General features: G+C 40.2%; 1 protein-coding gene across 1 annotated transcript; it reads right to left on the bottom strand.

Annotated features, from left to right (window-relative positions):
* Nucleotides 1–15947: 15947 nt before the first annotated feature.
* On the bottom strand, nucleotides 15948–16980 carry LOC100715079 (olfactory receptor 2Z1). Its single transcript, XM_003461410.4, has one exon. The coding sequence runs from the start codon at nucleotides 16978–16980 to the stop codon at nucleotides 16039–16041; it is 942 nt and encodes a 313-aa protein (XP_003461458.3). The 3' UTR covers nucleotides 15948–16038.
* Nucleotides 16981–20039: the final 3059 nt, after the last annotated feature.

Here is a 20039-nt window from a genome sequence, read left to right as displayed (position 1 = left end):
GCTATCTTTCCAGAAGAATTAAAAAACATCATACAGCAGTGATTTATAGCAGCACAATTTATAGTCATTATGTCTTGGAAACAACCCAAATGCCCATCAACTGAGGAATGTGTAAAAAGGTGTGGTCTCTTTATACAGTGGAGTCTTAGTCATAAATAAAGATAATTTGAGACTTTGGATACAACTAGAGACCATACACATAAGTGAGATAAATCAGACTCACATGTATAACTATCATATTGTCTCCTTGGCATGATGAACTGTAAGAGTAAATAAGGTCCAAAACGTACAATAGGTATTGTGAAATGGGAAGAAATTCTTCAAAGGGAAAAAGGAACAAGGATTGGTTTAAGGGGAAAGGAAGAAATGAAAAGGGAAAAACCAAAATACAAGGTAGTTATATCACCAGTTTGTCTTGGTTCATTAAAAGGAAAGGTTTGTGATTTTTATCATCTGGAGAATTTTTTATACCCATATCTTGCACTCTGATTAACTACTTTAAAGATAACAATACTCAGTGTATTAACTAGTGTTATCCTCTTATTATTTTGTTATGAAATTTTGTTTTACATTTTTCCATAAATAAAAGAAAAGAAAACAACTTCCAACCCAGATTGATAGATGCTGCAAAATTATCTCTCAAAATTGATGGAGAAATAAAATATTCACATGATAAAGAATACCTAATGAAATTCACGACCAAATAAATACTCAAAAAAAATCTCAGAGAATTCCTAGAAAAAAAAATTCAGTTAACAGTAAAAAAAATCCAATTGAATGAATGCATCTCATAGGGCAAGCAATTAAATAGAGAAGGGAGAGAGTTCAAAAAGGCAAGTAAATAATGCAATTGTAGGGATAAGTCGATCCCTGTCAGTTACAACTATCAATATGGATGGATTCAATTCACCAATCAAAAGGCACAGACTATCAGAATGGATCCAGGAGCACAATCCAGCGGCATGCCTTATACCAGAAACCACATCTGAAAAGCACAGAACCACAGGTCCACAATTAAATATTCCTACTGTGACTGAACACTATTTTATTGTGAATGGAGTTAAAGTTGTTCTACTGAATAGATATTTTCTATCAATATCTGGTTTCCCTTAGAGTTTGTACTCTAACTATAGATCTCTGTTCTGTGGTTAAGGATGGCACATTGTTAGTTCTTAGGGTTTGTCAATATCCAAGTTGAAGTAGATGCTGTTATTGTTGCTGATTGCACTTTAGGAAAGGTGATGTAGTTGTTGCTATCAGCTGGCTTCCCTGTATGTCAGATCTGGACTACCTGGGTGGGATGTTATAATCAGTACTGCAGCCCATTCCTAAAGGACTGTGCGCTGGGTTAAATAGGCTACAACATCACTTCTCAAATAAATGGAAGTGGTTGGAGCCTGAGTCAGAAGCAAAGGTCAAGAGCTAGCTATGCTCAGAGGACATCTCTGAAAAGCAGACATGAACTAAAGAGATGATTTTAGGGGCTGGGGATTTAGGTCAGTGGCATAAGCGCCTGCCTTGCAAGCAGGCAGTCGTGAGTTCGATCCCCGGTACCGACAAAAAAAAAAAAAAAATGCCCCCATTCATATTATCAAATCATAGTGCAATGAAAGTGAAAATCAATAGCAAAAAAAAAAAAAAACACAGAAACTATGCAAACACATTAAAACATAAATAATACCCTATAAAACAGTCTATGTATCACAGATTAAAGAAGAAATTAGGTCTTACAATCCAACAATAATGCGAGTGTGATGTACCAGAATCTATGAGGTACCATGAAAGCAGTTCTAAGAGGGAATTTTATTGCTGTGAATTCCCACATCAAAAAAACAGAGCAGGCTCAAATAAATCACATAATAGTGTACCTGAAGGTCCTAGAAAAACAAAAATAATCCAGACCTAAAGCTAGTAGAAGGAAGTAAGTTATAAAGATTAGAGCAGAAATTAATGAAATTGAGATAAAAATATGAAGCATGAGAGTATCAAAGAGTTAGCTCTTTGAAAGATGAAACAAAGTGGACAAACCCTCAACCAGCCTCACCAAAATGAGTAAATAAAGGATCCAAATACAGGCAGTGAGAAATTAAAAAGGCAAAACCACAATGAAGTCTGCCAAAATTCAGATCACATTCACTACTTTGAGAAGCTTACTCAAATAAAATGGAAAATGCAGAAGAAATTGATAAATTCCTAGACACATATGAATTACCAAAGTTGAATCAAGAAGACATAAAATCCTGAGTGATCCAACATCAATCAGTGAAACTGAAGAAGTAATTTACAAACTACCAACTGAATTATAACGAAACCCAAAAATGATAAAACTTCTGAACTAAGCAAAATCAAACCACTGCGGGGCCCTGATTTGAATGTGTTACATTCCCATCAGCTTAAACAGCTGGCAGTGTATGTGTGACTGTCACACCGGGGATCCTGCATCTCTAGTGTTACAAATGAATCTAATAACTTTTAATGGGGTTTTTTTTTTTTTTTTTTTGGTACCAGGGATCGAACTCATGACTGTGCGCTTGCAAGGCAGGCACTTATGCCGCTGAGCTAAATTCCCAGCCCCAAATCTAATAACTTTTGTAAGTCGTGCATGTACCATCAGTGCTTCAAGTCCACGGGAGCATGTTAAATGGCCATTATTTGCAAGCTCAAGCTTCAAAAACATATGTATTCCTCAGAGACAGCATTTGAGCAAGTTTTTTCCATTGGTAGTTACCACAACTAGTTACCCAGAACTAGTTAACCATTGCTATTACCCCTTACTACTTACCCACAAATAGCCATTGCTGGTTAACCACAGCTAACTGTCACCACTAGATACCCACCTCAGAAATGGTTAACCTTCACAGTTTCTCACAACTAGTTGCCTCTTACTAGTTACCCATCAGTTCTCAGGTCCTGGTTAGCATTTGCTTTCTTTGGTCTTTTTCATTATGGTGATTCTAACTGCAGTGAGATTGCCCTTATCACGGTTTTGATTTGTTTCCTTGACGCTTAGTAATTTTGACCATCTCTTCTTACCCTTATTGGACATCTGTTTATTCTCTTTTGATACATATCTATTTGGCTCATTTGTTCATTCTTAAAATCTGATTATTTGATATTCTGCTGTTCAGTTTGATTTCCATAAATTTTCTGGGTATTAATCTGTAGTGAGATGTATACTTTACAAATATTTCTCTCTGTTCTGTTGGTTGGCTCTTCATTCCGTCGATTGTTTCCTTTGTGTTGCCGTAGTATTTTAATTTAATATATTACATTCGCTGATATGTAGATATGGCACTATTCTTGCATCCTTCAGTTACATCTCACATAATCATAGGGTGTATCATTTTATTTGATTTCGGGTTTAATTTGCTAATGTATATTTGAAAGATTTTGCATCCAGGTTCATCAGAGATCTTAGCCAATAGTTTTCCTTTCTGGCTGTGTCCGTGTCTGATTTTGACTTCAGGGTAGTGCTGGCTTCACAGAATAACTTGGGAAGGTTCAATTCTTTTCAGTTCCTTGGAATAATGACAATAATTTCCTTTAACCCCTCTGTTAAAGCCTGGCAAACACACATTCAAAGAAATAGAGTGTGGACCCTCAAGGGAAAGAGGTGCCTTTTGATCCCGAGTGGGTATACTTGTGGGGCTTGGGGGTGACTTGAAGAGGGGTAAAGTGGGATGTGTGTGCCTGCTCCCTATCAGGTCCCCCGTCTGGAATGCTATGCTGGAAGGCAAACTGTGTTTGAAGTGCAGCTCTGCTAACATCGCCGTTCCCTTAGGGTGGAGGTCCACACACTCACACGTGAAATCATCAGACCCTCATGTGTGAGCACTGTCATCTCCTAGAGTAAGAAACTCAAAGAGTAAACAAGACCCAAAAAGTACAAAAGAAACTGTTCAAAAGGAAAGAGAAACTAGGATGGGGGAAAGGCGAAAAGAAGGAAAGAAAAAGGAAAAAAGTGTATGTATGTTTGTATATACACACACAATAGCTAAGATAATTGTTCTGCTAATTCTATTAGTTCAAGGAAAGGAACGGTTAGTGCCCATATTGTTTGATCAGTTTCACATGCCTGTATGTGGTAATCCAAGTAACTCTTTTGAAGGTAATAATTTGCAATATGACAACCATTATTAAATTCCTGTCACCTTGTCTTAAAATCCTGTATCACTATTGTTTGGGGATTTTGTTGCTGCTGTTTTCTATTTGTTTTTTAGTTTTTTTCCTGTGGTTTTTTTTTTCTCTTTAATAAAAAGAGTGGAGGCCTATTGGATGATGTATAATTTACAGGTAAAAGGCACAAGCCCAGAGCCCAGTGTGCAGGTTTATGATGTCTTTAAGAGCCCTAGGATACTTCTAGTTAGTTTCCTGGAAGGGAAAAAGTCTTGAGTAACTTCCTTTTTTTTTAGAGTAAGAAAATTTGTTGGAGAAAAGGAATGGGCACTGGGATAGCTCTTAGGAGACAGGAGGGGTCCTAAATAGGCTGCTCTTGAGTAATCTACATATGCTAATAAATCCCTTTATGCCTCCTAAAAATCAAATAAAGTTTGATAAAGTTAGTAATGAAGATATTTGATCTTGGGCTTTTCTCTGCTGTGAGAGATTTTCTGAGTGATACAATATCTTACTAGTCTGTTAAGGTTTTCTGTGTCCTCGTGGTTCAGTTTTGCTAATCTATCTGTAACCACAAACTCACCCTTCTTCTAGGTTTTCCAGTATGTTAGCACATAATGTTCCCTAAAAGACCTCAATGAACTTTAGTATTCCTGTGGTGTCAGCTGTCACGTCTTTTTCATTCTGACTTTCCTTATTCAGTCTTCTTTTGTGGTTGTTGTTGATCTAGCTAAAGCTTTATTAACTACTTTCTTTCACTGCTTTTATTTTTCCTTTTTCAGATTGAAATGCTGGGCCATGTCATGCAACCATTCCAAACCTCAGAGAGCCCTGTAGGCAGCATTGCTCTCTGTCACATAACTTGAAAGCTGCCTGATAGCCTTTTTGCAATGGCTCCTTCCAGGAAGCACTGATTCCAGTGAAGAATTCCTTTCTGGCATTCCAAGGCCCTGTGGCACCCTATTCAGACACACGTAACAAAGACTCGTGGACACAATATACCAAACACACCAACTGAACAGCCACACTAATAACCAGTTCAAATGGGCACTGGCCAGGTCCACACAAGGCGTTGGAGGGGCCAGCTCCCCGTGGATTGCTGGGCTATGTCTCCAAGCTTCTCTATTTCACCTACTTTTGTGGGGATGAAAAAGGACAGGAATCCAAGACTTCAACTCACAGATTTATATTCTAAGAGAAACTTCTCCTCTCTCACGAGGTCTCTATTTGGTGGTACTAAAGGGGCAGTACTTTAAGTGTATCCCAAGTTTAATCCCCCAGCTCTCTAGACTCTGTAGAGGAATGATGCCTACTGCCCAGCCCCAACCCTGCCAAGATCAAGAGGTATTTGACCCTGGGAAGCAGAAAGAAGGATGAACAGGGCCATGAGGAGAAGTGTGGGGATTAAACACAGCTGCTATGAAGGAGATTAGTCAAAAAGTCTAATGGCTCCAGCTCACTCCTCTACTGAAATGCCTTATCTCGTTTCCTGACGTAAGAATAGAGTCAGATGTACAAACTCACCAACATCACCTTCCCAGGGTGGCCATGTGTGTACCTTTGCCCCCTCCATGATGTGGTCCAAGGGGAAGAGACAGGAACTCAGAAAGAGCAAGCAAGCCTTGCAGGTGTCTCCAACACCAGCGCCAGTTCAGTCCATTTCTGTTTCCACCAGACCATAGCCGCTGAGTTTACTGACAGCGGAAAATTTTTTTTTCTACACCCTCCTCTCCTGACATCCTCTAGGCTCTTGCCTGGAGCCAAGGGGGCCGCAGGTGAGGTACGGGTACGGGTAGGGGTAGAAACTGTCCACTCCTCAGCTTCAGGCACTGGCCAGCGGGCTGGCAGGAGGGAACCTGCACTCTCTGACGCACATCTGTCCACCATGCGCTGGTGCCCTTGTTCCCTGATCCCACGGTGAGAGGCAATTTGTGTCCAAAGAGTACCCGTGTGGTAAGAGCTCAGGAGTCACCTCTTGGCTGTGGCAGGGGCTGTTATTCCTCATTCCATTGGGGGAAGAACTAAGGCCCAGTGAGTCCAGAGCAGGGTGGGCCATGATTGCAGGAGAAATGAACCACTTCTACCTCGGTCTGTTGGCTCCATTCCATAGCCCTGCACAGCGATTTGAATTTGGATTCGAAAGCCCTGGAACCTTCAGCCTGCTTCCCCATTCCTTTCTTGACTCCTCCAAACTCTTCCCAGACCTGAGGGATTCTGGGATCTCTTGCTTTTTTAACTGACCTGAGACAGAGGCTGGTCCACATTCCACAGGCTCTTTGGTCTCTCTGAACCTAAGCAGGCTGTGCCTCCTGGCTAAAGAAACTATTCCATGGAGAAAACCAGCCAGAAGATTAGTAGCTCCCATATAGATCCTGGATGCTGAAGATGCTCCCTTTCCATAATTCTTAAACCTCAACTTTTTACTGTTTCCTGATCATACACTTTGGCTCAAGAAGTTAATTAGGGTACTTAGGGGCTAGAAACTTTCTGTGTTGACCTTTTTGCTCTTTGCTCCCATTCCCAGCCCTGGGGGCTTTCTAGAAGTGCTTGGGTGAGTACTGTGGGTGAGTAGAATTTGGAGAAAAAAGTGGGGGACAAGTGGGTCGTAGTGTGCAGCGACCGTCCTAATCCAGTAAAGCCAAGTATGCAATAAGTCACAATAAATAAATAAATAAATAAACACATCCCCAAAGCCCTTCCCCCACCACCGCCACCGTTGGAGGAAAAGATGGAGGAAGCTAAGAATGGATAGATTTCCTCTCCTACTGAGCGGCCCAGGAATCTCCCCAAACTACACCAAATCCCTCTTTAGCAGCACACTTTACAGTAAAATGGACTTGCACTTATTACTCCATCTCCGCCTCTTTCTCGGTGTTTATCTCCACCTAATCTCTGTCTCTCCTGCTTCTCTGTTCCCTTGCATTCTCAATGCCCTCTGTTGTTCTGTCTCAGTCCCTCTGTCTCTGCATCTCTCTGGCCTCTTGCCAAACCTTCTTGCCTGCAAACCTCACCCACTCCAGTCGGCCCTCTCCCCTCCTCCCACCCCTCACCATTCAGTCTCCCCTGCCTCCCTGTTCTGTGCCACACTGCTCTGTCAGGGAACAAAGTGTGCAGTTCCTGGAAGAGGTGGAGGGAGCTCTGGGGCTTGTGGGAAGGGACAGGGCTGGAGGTGTCAGGGAAGGATCTGTGGAGGAGACGTCCACTGTCTCTCATCTTAGGAGCAGACACGGTGATGCATCACGACGCCTGGGAGCCTGCCTTAGATAATCTGCTGCGTGTCACTGAAGTAGAGTGCGTGCACTGGGGCCATCTTGGTAGGGGTGCAGCAGGGGTCCTTGGAGCGTCCTGCTGCACCAAGTGGATATGTGAATACTTTCATGTGAACCCATGCTAGAGTAGTCACTGGTCTTGCAGCGCTTAGATGTGATGATACAGCCCTAGCCCAAAGCCCAAAGCCCACCGTGAGGGGACTCGCTGGAGCCCTCATAGCAATCCCAGCCCGGGCTCCACCAGACCAATTTGTGTTCTCTGGACAAAGGATGCCACCCAGCAGCTCCCGGCCCCAGGCAGGTGCAGATGTGGTGGGACAGCGTAGGCAGCTGGGCTGTGTATGTTTTTCAATAAACCAAAATTTTATTATATTACTCTTTTATATTTTTAGTCTCTTGTATATATTTGTGCTATGATCTCTATTATTTCTTTCCTGGTACTTATTTGGGGTTTCCCCCACCCTTTTTTTTTTTTTTTAATTCCTGCTGTTGCATCTTCCTGCTTATTTAAAATATTTCAATTTTTTTACACTGGCAATTTTTTTTTGTAAATTTTCCCATGTCACATGTGGTGTACTTCACAGGTATTAGTATGCTGTGTTTGCATTTTTATTTGATTTGATAAATTTTTAATTTCTCTTCTCACATCTTCATTGATCTACCAGTCATTTAAGAAATTATTTCATTTCATGCATTTTTGTAATTTCCAAAATTGTTCTTGTTTATTTCTATTTAGTGCATTGTGATCTGAAAGATACAGGTTATGCTTTTGATATTTTTGGAAAGTTCAGGTTTGATGTATGTGTGTGTGTGTGTAGAAAATATTCCCTGTGCTTTTGACACCAAATATATTTGTAAAGTATTAGGCAAAATATTTTTAATAGATATTAGAATCTTTGTACTATATTATCTTCAACTTTTTTTGTTTTTTGTCTCAATAACCTATTGATGAAATTAGGGTGTCAAAGTCTTCATCTATTGTTAAATTAGGGTTTATGTCTCCTCTTAGATCTAACAATATGTTTTATTTAATTGTTCTATCATTGCATGCACATATATTTACAATTTATCACTGCACATGTCCTCCTCTGTCTCTCTTTTTACTTTTTGTCTTAATGTCTGTCCTAGAGTATCTGGTACTAGCCACTACTACCCACTTTTTCTTTCCATTTGCGTGGAATATCTTTACCAATTCCTTCTCTTTCAGTTTATGTGTGCCTTTAATGGTAAAGTGAGTTTCTTATAGGCAGCATAAGGTTGTTATTGATAATAAAGACATACTCCTGACATTAGGTGAATTTCTTCCAGTTGTTTTGTGTATCCTTCACTGCTTACTTCCTCTCTTTGATCATCTTTGTGGTTCAGTACATTTCTGTACTGATAAAGTTTTCTTCTGTTCTCTTTCTCCGTTATTCTGAAGCTCTGTTGTCGAGTACTGAGTCTCTGCACGTTTGCATGGTGCAGTAGTTACCATTCTTTCACTTCTGCTGTAGATATTCCTTAAGCATTATTGCAAGCTGGTCTTGCACAGCTCCTGTTTGTATGTATTATTTATTTCTGAAGAATAGCTTTACTACGTTTGATGTCCTTGGTTCAAATTTTTTTGATTAGGACTCAAAACATGATCCCATTCTTCTATAGCTTGTACAACTTTTGCTGAAGAGTCTGCTATTATTCTAACAGGGCTTCACTTTAGGGTGACCTGACAATTTTCTCTTGGTGTTACTAAAATTTTCTCTTTATCTTGTACTTCTGATGGATTACTTATAACTTCTCTAACTTTAAAGAGACTACTTTGTTAAATCTATTATGAGTGTCTTTAGCTTCCTGGAACTGAATGTTCAAGATTCTGAAAGTTTTCAGAAATTATTTCATGGAGTAGATTGTCCTGTGACTTTATCTTCTCTTTGCTTTCTCAAATGAATATAGTATAAAGGTATGTTCACTTGATTTTTCTCACAATTATTGTTGTCTACCTTATTATTTCTAATTTTGATTTTGTTCAGATTATTTTTTAAAAACTATCTTCTAACATGGAAATTTTTTCCTCTGCTTCAGTGAATCTGCTCCTGAAACTATGGATTATATTTTTTATTTTATTTATTGAATGCTTTAGCTCCAGGATTCTGTTTTGATCTTTGTAGTCACTACTAATTCTTCACTGATCTTCTCTCCAAGAGCTTAAAGAAAACTACACACAAGAATGCCTGATGATCAGAGGTGCAAATACTCTCAGAAAAATACTATCAAAATGAATTCTACAGTACAGAGAATATAAATCAAACTAATCAAGTGAAATTTGTCTTTGATGTGTAATGAGGGTTTAATAAAGGCATAAATTAGTGAGATACACAAAACCAAGGTAAAATATATATATACATTTATTTTGAAGAGAATAAATCCAAGCAAAACAAAACAGAACAAACCCAATCAAAACAAACCAGTGTAAGTGACACAGGACTTCAAAACAGTAGAAAATCAACAATGGTTACCATATGTCTCCTGTTATCTTCAAAATACTTGCAGATATCTTCAGACATAGTAAAAAAGCAAACAAAACAGAACACAATACAATCAATAAAAACAAAACAGTTAATGCAATAAAGTCCTTCAAAACAAGATAATAGTAAGTCCAAAATGACTACCATAATATATCTTGTTATCTTTGAAACAGCCTATGCTGTCAGATATAATAAAATCAAACAAAACAAAACAGAACAAAACCCAACCTAACAAAGCAATGAAAATGATACAGGACTTCCAAACAAGACAATAGGAAACCAACAATGGCCACCACCCTCAGAAGGAGATCCCCCATAGATGCTACAGTGTGTATTGCCGTCCTCTGAATAGATGATCAGACCATCAGCTTTAGACCTGCAAAGTCAGGGAAACACTAAACACTATAAACATTAAATTGTATTCTACCTCAACAGCCATCACTGCAACCTGTGTTTCTCTGGATCAGCAGTCACTCACAGCAGGATGTGGGGTAGAGTAGGAGGTGGCTCGTCTTGTTTCCCAGCCCACAGACAGGAAGGGGCTGGCATCTAGTTCTTCTGCAAGTGTCCCTCACGTAGTGCCAATTCTCAGAGAAGGCTTGCTTCTTGTTGACTTATTATCTTCCACGCAGTTCACTAATGATGCCTACTCATAGGAAAAAACTGGAGTCTGGCTTTCCCCACAGTGGCCTGCACATGGCGCCAATTTGCAGCGAGAGCTTGCTTCTTGGTGACTTCTTGTCCTCTTCCCCAGCTGTTTGCAAATGGTGTTGACTCATGGGAGAAGGCTGAATTCTGACTCTCCCCAGCAGCCCATGCATGGTACCGATTCACAGGGAGGGCTTGATTCTTGTTGACTTCTTATTCTCTCCCTCTGCAGTCCATCAATGACCTAAAAATTATTTAAATGTGTTGGTTAAGAGCCTTTTGTCTGCAGGACAGTTGGCTGAACTTTTTCCCAATTTGTGGGTTTTCATTTTAACCTGTTTATTTCTTTTGATATGCAAAAGTATCTTTTTTAGTACTGAAATTGAACTCACAACCTTGTGCATGCCAGGCAGACACTTGTGCTGCTGAGCTAAAGTCCTGGCCACTAAACATTTTCAATAAGATGAGATCCCAGTTGTTGATTCTTTGAAGTGTTTCCCATATAGTTTGGTTTCTGTTCATCTCTCTGTCTAATTCTGTCTTCAAGATTTCTACCTACTTTCTAAATAGATTTGTTTTTATGTTAATATTTAGGTCTTCAATCCATTTTGACTTTAGTTTAGTGCATGGTAATAAGCATGGGTCTAGTTTTTTGTTTTTGTTTTTGTTTGTCTTTTTCCTTTTTATCGGTACCAGGGATCGAACTCACGACTGCCTGCTTCCAAGGCAGGCGCTTATGCTGCTGAGCTAAATCCCCAGCCCCTCATGGGTCTAGTTTTAGTCTTCAGCATGTGGAGAGCCAGTTTTTCCAGCACCATTTATTAAAGAGGCTGTGTTGCTTCCAGTGAATATGTTTTGCTCCTTTATCAAAGATAAGATGGCTGAGTTTATTTGTAGTTGTGTCTGCATCTTCTATTCTGTTCCACTGATCTTCAGGACTGCTTTCTTCTTCCAGGACCATGTTGATTTTATTATAATAGTTTTCTATAAATAATTTCAAGTCAGAGATTGTGATGCCTCCTGTGTTGTCTTTCTTGCTCAGGATTGCCTTTGCTATTCTAGGTGTCATCTGTTTCCAGATGAGTTTTTAGGATTTTTTTCTCTAATTCTGTGAGATATGCTATTGGAATTTTGATTGTAATTACATTGAACCTGTAGCGCAGTTTTGGAAGTATGGCCTATTTCATTATGTTGGTTCTTCCTATCCAAGAGCAAGAGCTATCTTTCCATTTTCTAATATTCTCTTCAATCTTCTTTAGTTTTCAATCTAAAGGTCTTTTACATGTTTTATTAGATTGATTCCTTAGTATTGCTCCTTTTTTTGGGGGGGTGCTATTGTGAAAGGTGTTTTTTCCCCTAATTTCCCTCTCAGTGCATTTGTTATTCACGTACAAGAATGGTATTGATTTTTCAGTGCTGACTTTGTATCCAGCTCTGAATTTGTTTGTTAGATCCAGCAATTTTTAATGGAGTTTTTGGGGTCTTCAATGTAGAGTATCATGTCATCTGCAAATAATAATTTAACTTCTTCCTTTCCTAACTTTATTCTTTTTCTTTCTTTCTCTTCTCTAATTGCCCTGGATAAAATTTTCCAGGACTATGTTGAATAAGAGTGGAAACAGTGGACATCCTTGTCTTGTTTCTGATTTTAGAGAAAATCTTAGTTTTTGTCCATTTAGTGTGATGTTCACCATTGGTTTGTCATATATCACTTTTATCAGGTTGAGATAAGGACTATCTACTCCACTTTTCTCTAGAGTTTTTACCATGAATGGGTGTTGAACTTTGTCAAATGCTTTTCCTGCATCTATTGGGATGGTCATATGATTTCTGCCCTTGGCTCTGTTAATATGGTGCATTACATTTATTGATTTACATGTGTTGAACTGCATTCCTGGAATGAATCCTACTTGGTAATGGTGTATAATTTTCTTGATGATTTGTTGCATTCTGTGTTCTAGTAAGATGTAGCTCTTTTCATTGAGGTAAAATTCACATAACATAAAGTGAACCACTCTAATGCTTACAACTCACTGGTACTGAATACTCACATGGTATTTGAGTGAGCATTCACTCACTCAACAATAATACCATTCTTCTATCATTCTTCATTCCCTACAGCCTTCAGACCTTCGCAACTGCTGATCTGCTTTTTGTCTCTCTATGTTCTGAGTGTTTCATATAATGGAATGATGCAGTGTGAATCTTCATGATATATTTTTCATTTAATTTTTTTAGATTCACCCAAACTGTAACATATATCAATATTCCATTGTTTTTCCTGGATGAATAATATTCCACTAGTTGCATATACCACATTTTTATCCATTCATCTGTCAATTGTTTTTGCAGTTATCTAATTGTAGCTATTTAATTAAAGCATTAATGTTCACTCTCTTGTACAAGGAGCAAGGGCCACTGAGGGGAGAATTAGATGCCAGCCTTTTCCCATGAATTGGCACCATTCATAGTATATGCAGGGGAAGAGAACAAAAAGTCAACAAGAAGCAAGTCTTCCCCGTGAATCAGCATCATGTGCAGGCCACTGGCAGAAGAACCAGATGCCAGCTCCTTCCTATGTGGGGGCTGGGAAATAGGGAGAGCCAATCCATTCTGGACGTAAGTGACCAACTGCTCCAGAGAAACACAGGTTGCAATGATGGCTATTGAGGTAGTATACAATTCAATGCGTGTAGTCTTTAGTGTTTCCCTAACTTTGCAGGTCTAAAGCTGGTGGTCTGATCATCTGCAGGACACAGTGTAGCATCTATGGGGGATCTCTTTCTGAGGGTGCTGGCCATTGTTGATTTCCTATTGTCTTGTTTAGAAGTCCTGTATCATTTTCATTGTTTTGTTGGGTTGGGTTTTGTTCTGTTTTGTTTTGTTTGATTTTATTATATCTGACAGCACGGGCAGCTGTTTCAAAGATAACAAGATATATTATGGTAGCCATTTTGGATTTATCACTATCTTATTTTGAAGTACTTTATCACATTGTTTTGTATTTAATGTTCCTATTCTGTTCCGTTTTGTTTGGTTTTCACTATGCCTGAAGGGATCCACAGCTATTTTAAAGACAGCAGGAGGCACATGATAATCATTGTTGATTTCTTATTGTTTTGAAGTCCTGTGTCACTTACACTGCTTTGTTTTGAGTTTGCTCTGTTTTGTTTTGCTTGGTCTTCTAATCTTTAAAATATAATTAAAATGAAAAACAGATTTTTTTTTTAAATCAGGCTTCCAAAATTCAAAGACCCAACCCAAATATGGGCATTTGAAATGAATGCACACTTCTCATATGAAGAAATACAAGTGCCAAACAAATATATGAAAAAATGTTCAACACTATTGGTCATTCAAGAATTGCCAATTAAAATAATACTGAGACTCCACCTCAACCCAAAAAAGAATGACTTTCATCAAAAAATCATCCAATAACAAACATTGACTGGTCTATGGGGGTAGAAGGAACCCTTCTATACTGTTGGTGGAAGTGTAGACTTGTGCAACCATAGTGGAAATCAGTGTGGAGATTCCTCAAAAAACTAGAACAAGATGTACCATTGCATTCAGCTATTCTCTCTCTGGGTATTTTTCCAGAACAAATTCCAAACATCACACAACAGTAACACGTGTGCACATGTTTACAACAGCACAATTTATAATAGATAAATCTTGGAAACAACCTAAATTCCCATCAATAAAGGAATGAATAAAAAGATGTATTTCAATACAATTGAGTACTACACAGCTATAAAAAAAGATAAACTCGAGGTCTTTATAGATAAGTGTATGCAACTAGATCATATCCTAAGTGAAATAAATCAGACTGGCATGTGTAAACACTGTATTATCTCCCTACTATTAGAAGTAGAAAGAAATTATATATTACATGTAACAATCATATATATGTGATAGTTAAGATAGTTATACTACTGATTTCTCTTAAACCATTAAAAGAAAGGTTTGTGCTAATATTGTTTGGACAAGTAAATAATGATATCTTATACTCTGAGTAACTAATTTAAAGAGAACAATATGCAATGTATTAATCTTTGTTACCCTCTAATTACTTTGTTTTGAAATTTTATTTAATTTTGTCTCTTAAAAATAAATAAATAAAAATTGGTGGAATACCTGGAAGAAAAAAAATGTTAGATCTTGTCAAACTGGATAAAATACCCAAAAAAACACAGTATACATTGAATATAATAAGTGCACTTGAAATATGAAATCATAAACAAGTAAAATAATGTATGTAACAAGTTATACCATGCTGATCCTATGTTAAATAAGGCTATACTAACTATATCAATAATACAATGTAGAGTTAAGAGCAAACGTGTTATAAGCATAGAGCAGATAGCTCTCAACAGTAAAAAGAAATAAACCACAGACATAAGCAACATGAATGACATTCCAAATACTTTACTGACTAAAAAAACCATAAGATTATGTGTTTTATTTGTAGGAAACTGTAGAAAATTAAACTAATCTATCATAGTAGAAAATATATCTGTTTCTTTTTGAAAGTGTTGGAAGGGAGAAATTACAAAAAACCACAAGGAAACTACTAGGAGTGAGACACACATTGACTTTATTAGGAGATTCAGTCACAGAAGTATGTATGGGAGAAAGGTCAATAAATTTTTCACTTTACATGTAATTTATTGTATGCCAACCTCACCATGATAAAGCTATCGAGAGATATTTTTCAAAGTTAAATGTAGTCCAATAGCTGGGTATTTGTTCATCACAACTTGATAATTATATGTGGCTATTGACAAAGCAGCCAGAATGTAATCAGTTGTTCCTGTGAGTCTCAATGAACCCCAATTTTTATCAAATATTTTGTAAATATAAATACTTCTAAGTTTAAACCCACTTCTATTGGAAGCAACAATTCACATCTTCAGGAATAGGGTGGTCTCCAAAGGTTGCCCGGACAACCAACCACACACACACGCACACGCACACGCACACGCACACGCACACACACACACACACACAGATGTATTGCTGCCACAGGCTTAACATCAGAGTTGCTGGAGGCAGTTGTCTTTGGCATAAGAGACTGATGGGTTTAGTTCAGCTATGTCACTTGCTTTCAATAAGACTGTGAGTTATTTTTTCTAAAGTCTATTTCTTTAAACATAAAAGAGAATAGCCCCTTTGCCTCAAAACTATAATGACTCATAGAACATATCGTTAGCAAATGGTCTCAACCACATAATTACAAATTCGATAACAAATCTCATAATAGGGCCTTCTCGCCCTGGAAACGGTACCTTGTTGGAGAACCGATACACTATAGTGACTGATTCTGCTGTTACTGATTCCCAGGCCCACGAGGAAGAGCAGGAACCTGACTTATTACCGGGCAGGGGAAACTGCCCAGATGTTTAGCTGTGTACACAGGCCCTTGGCAGCTGGAACCAATGAATTTTTGGAGAGACGGATGTGATGAAGAGCCATTGAGGTCACCGCAGCAAGTCCTCACGTGGTCACCGGTTCAGTCTGAGGGCAGCTCTGCTGAGCACCTTGACCAATGCCACCCGCACCTCCCGGTTTCTCAGACTGTAGATGAGGGGGTTGAGTGTGGGAGTAACGAGGCTGTAGAAGAGGGAGACCACGTTGTCCTGGTGTGGGCTGTGGTAGGCTCCAGGCACCATGTATATGAACACTGCTGCACCATAAAAGAGCCCCACCACTGTGATATGTGACGAGCAGGTGGCGAAGGCCTTCTTTCGGGCTTCCTCCGAGCGCATGCGTAGAACAGCCTTCAACACGTGGCTGTAGGAGGTGGCGATGAGGGAAAGGGGAAGCAGCAGGATCAGCACCCCGGACGTGGACAGCGCCAGCTCATAGGCAGAGGTGTCTGCACAGGAGAGCTTCAGCAGGGCTGGCACCTCACAGAAGAAGTGGTCCACGATGCGGGAGGCACAGTAGGGGAAGTGCAGGGTGATGGGCGTCTGAATGCAAGCATTGAGCACACCCGCCAGCCAGGAGGAGCCCACCATGAGCAGGCACACCTGGCGCCTCATGAGCACTGGATACTGCAGGGGACAGCACACTGCAACATAGCGGTCATATGACATGAGGGCCAGCAGGACGCCTTCAGCCACACCCATCATTGTCAGGAAGAATATTTGAGCTGCACAGCCTCCAAAAGAAATGGAGCCTTCTCCTCGCAGGAAATCTGATGCCATCTTGGGGATGGTGACCAGGGGGAAGCCAATGTCAAACAGGGAGAGCTGGCTGAGCAGAAAGTACATGGGGGTGTGGAGCCGCGGGTCCTCATGGATCAAGAAGAGCAGAACAGCATTTCCCAGGAGACCCATGACAAACATGGTGGCCACCAGTGAGAAGAGGATCTGGTGTGACCCTGATCGACCAAAGAGGTTCACCAGAATGAAGTCTGAAACCACTGATGCATTCATATCCATCACATTTACTCAACGTATTTTAAGAGATAGACATCCAAGAGACTAACGGCAAGAAACCTGAGTGCTGATGGAAAATAATTTTCATCCCACATGTCAAAAGCCTTCAACTGTAGTGGCTGTCTGGAGTTCTGTCTTGGATAAATCCATAGCTAGAATCAGTACACCAAGGTAAATGAGCAATTCTTGATTGGCAGGTGATGTCTGTCACAATTAAGGACAAAACAGAAGACGACACTTGGCCACACTCCACACCAGAGATGGCCATTGATCTTTTCTGTCAAAATTTTGAGTTCCAAGTTAAAAATGGGGTCAATGGAGTCTTGGTGGAATATTTCAACACCCCCATCTCAGGTGTCCTGGTCCAAATGAGAATTTAGAACCAATAAGTTGGGAAGGCAAAATAAGGCTTGAAGCAACAAATCAATTTTTTATGAACAGAGAGACTTGGGTCCAAATGCCCATATGATAAGATGGAGCAAACAGAAATCTGTCACAGAGATCAAGTTCATTGTATGAGTCTATAGAATGCAAATAACAGAGGCACTATAATCACATATTTTGTGACAGTTGATGGTGAGTTTAATACCTTTGGTAGATGGAGGGAGAGTTATTAATTAGTTTAGCCATTATAGGTGAATATCTTGCAGCAAATGATAGATGGATGATCAGTGCATAGTCTCAATTAATTCCACAGACAACTGTGAAGCACTAGATCTGGAAGATGTGTTGTGTCTCTAGTAAACTGTCTGAGTGAATCAGCTGGCTGAGAAAGATGACCAGGAAGCAGGAGGAGCTGCCCACTTACATCATTTCCTTAGCAACACCCGTGCTCAGCCAGACCCACACTGTCTGTGAACACCTAGCACCACCCACAACCCCAGCAGCAGAAACACAGAAAAGGAAATGTTGGAGCTGAGTTCAGAAAGTCTCAGGAGTTCCTGAGGCAGCTGGAAGGGAGGGCATTGCTTCTTCATCCATGAAACAGTTGGCAATAACCTGGGTTGTCTTTTAGTTTGTAATAACATAGAGGGAACTGGAGGAGGTTCTGTTGTGTGAAATAAACTGGGCACCAAAATACTCCACACGTTCTTGCTTGTGTGTAGAAAGTAAAATTTGACCTAAAAGAACCAGAGAATAGAATACTGGTTAAAAGCCTTTAAAAATGTGGGAGAGAGAAGCCAGTTAATGCACATGGCAGGGACAGTTGGATGAGAGACTAATGTTTAATGTGCAACAGGAAAATTGCAGCTGACACATTTGAGTGTTACAAAATAGAGAGCAGGCACAATTGTGAATGTCACCAACACAAGTAAATTGTATACCCTGGAGATATGCTCCTGTGAGACCATTATACCACATATACACCTATGGAAATGTCACTACAACTCAGAAATATGCATGACACTGTGTCAGTGAAAGATAAAGAGAAATAAGGGCATTGGCAGGGCAGCCCATGCTTTGGCACAGTGCTGGGCACATAGGGTGTGTCAGCCTGTTCTAAAGCAGCCCTGCCCTGTCTGTTCACCCATTCAGTCCTGGGCTCATGCCCTGTCCTTACCTGCTGGAACAAGCCTATCCCTGCTCTGCCCTGGGTATTCTGTTGCCAAAGTCACAAAACCCTTTTCATCCCCTTCTCCACCTCCAGGGTCTCATAACACAGTTTGTCACACTGACCCCATTTGGGCCTGGGTCTTTCTTTGTCTTGGGAAACTTCCCCATGCATTGTAGAATTAGTAATAGAATCCTGGACCTGAGCTGTCCAGTAACTGTCGGGTAGCACTGCATCTGATGGTGACAACTAAAAAAATTTCCAACATTGCCAAGCATCCCCCAGGGTACAAAACTCTCCTCCACTGAGAACTTCTCACTTACAGTAAGTTTGAAGGGATCTGTAGGGATTTCATACACCAAATCCTCTTCTATAAATTTCTTCTTAATTACATACAGTTCAAACAGCATAAATCCCAGGAGTACAGCAACTATTTCCATGACTCCATACAGAAAATAATAATCCTCCCAATTTACCACAAACTTAAAGCCAGATAGAGAGCTGGTAAAGGAGTTTAGTGCAGGTCACTGCTGAGAGCTTTATAATTGCCCAAAAGAATCTGATCTCCTTCTGCCCAACCACATCTCCTCAACTAAAAACACTCCACAGCATGAGGGCTGACTTTGTAACAGGCATCTGGCAGATGCTTCCTATACTTAATGCCTTGAAGCCTCAAATTCTGGAGATAGATGGATGGTGGTGACGACTGCACACCCCATAAATTTACTTCCTGCCACTGCACTGTACAGCTAAAATAGTTAGGGTGTCACAACTTTCTTAGGTTCATGTTGTCACAGCAAGAAAGGCTGTTAGTAGAGATGAGTATTTATTTGTATTTTCTGAATGAGAAAACAGAAATTCCAGTAACTAAGGAACAAATGAATGAAAGAAGGAAGGAAAGGAGGGAGAGAAGGAAAGGAGACAGACAGAAGAAATATATGGAGGGGGGGGGGCCGAAGAAGGGAGAGGTACGGGGAAGGACTCAAGATTAAGACAATATAACACCAGGAAGCAAGCCTCACCTCAGAACCAGTGCCATCCCCCGGCTGCTGCAGGAGTGGGGACTGCCAGACTCAAGCCTCTCACTGTGAGTCAGCACCACTCACGGACTGCAGAGGCGAGAGAACAAGACCACACCAGAAAGCAAACCCCACCTGGGAGCCAGCACCATGCACCAGCCACCCCCAGAGTGGGGACAGCCAGATCCCAGCTCCTTCTGGTGCACAGGCTGGCAAACAATCTCCACCCCCACCCCCGTAAGCCACCAGCTGATCCAGAGAAATACAGGCTGTGATGATAGCTATGGAGGTGAAACGCAACTGGATGCCTGTGGTGCTTTGGTGTTTCACTAACATTGCAGGTCTAGGGCTGGTGGTTTGATCATTTGCTCCGAGGACAGCAGTTCACAGTGTGGCAGCTAGAGGGGATCTTCTTCTGAGGGCGGTAGCCATTGTTAATTCTCTATTTTCTTGTTTTGAGGTCCTGTATCATGCTCATTGTTTTGTTGGGT

Source organism: Cavia porcellus, unplaced genomic scaffold, assembly GCF_034190915.1.
Source record: "Cavia porcellus strain 051 isolate PalLab524CR breed Dunkin Hartley unplaced genomic scaffold, mCavPor4.1 scaffold_17, whole genome shotgun sequence".
NCBI classification, from domain to species: Eukaryota; Metazoa; Chordata; class Mammalia; order Rodentia; family Caviidae; genus Cavia; species Cavia porcellus.
This window is presented reverse-complemented; position numbering and strand designations above follow the sequence as displayed.

Excerpts from the sequence above, each read along its gene's own strand:
- LOC100715079 (XM_003461410.4), bottom strand. The coding sequence starts at position 16,980 with ATGGATATGAATGCATCAGTGGTTTCAGACTTCATTCTGGTGAACCTC.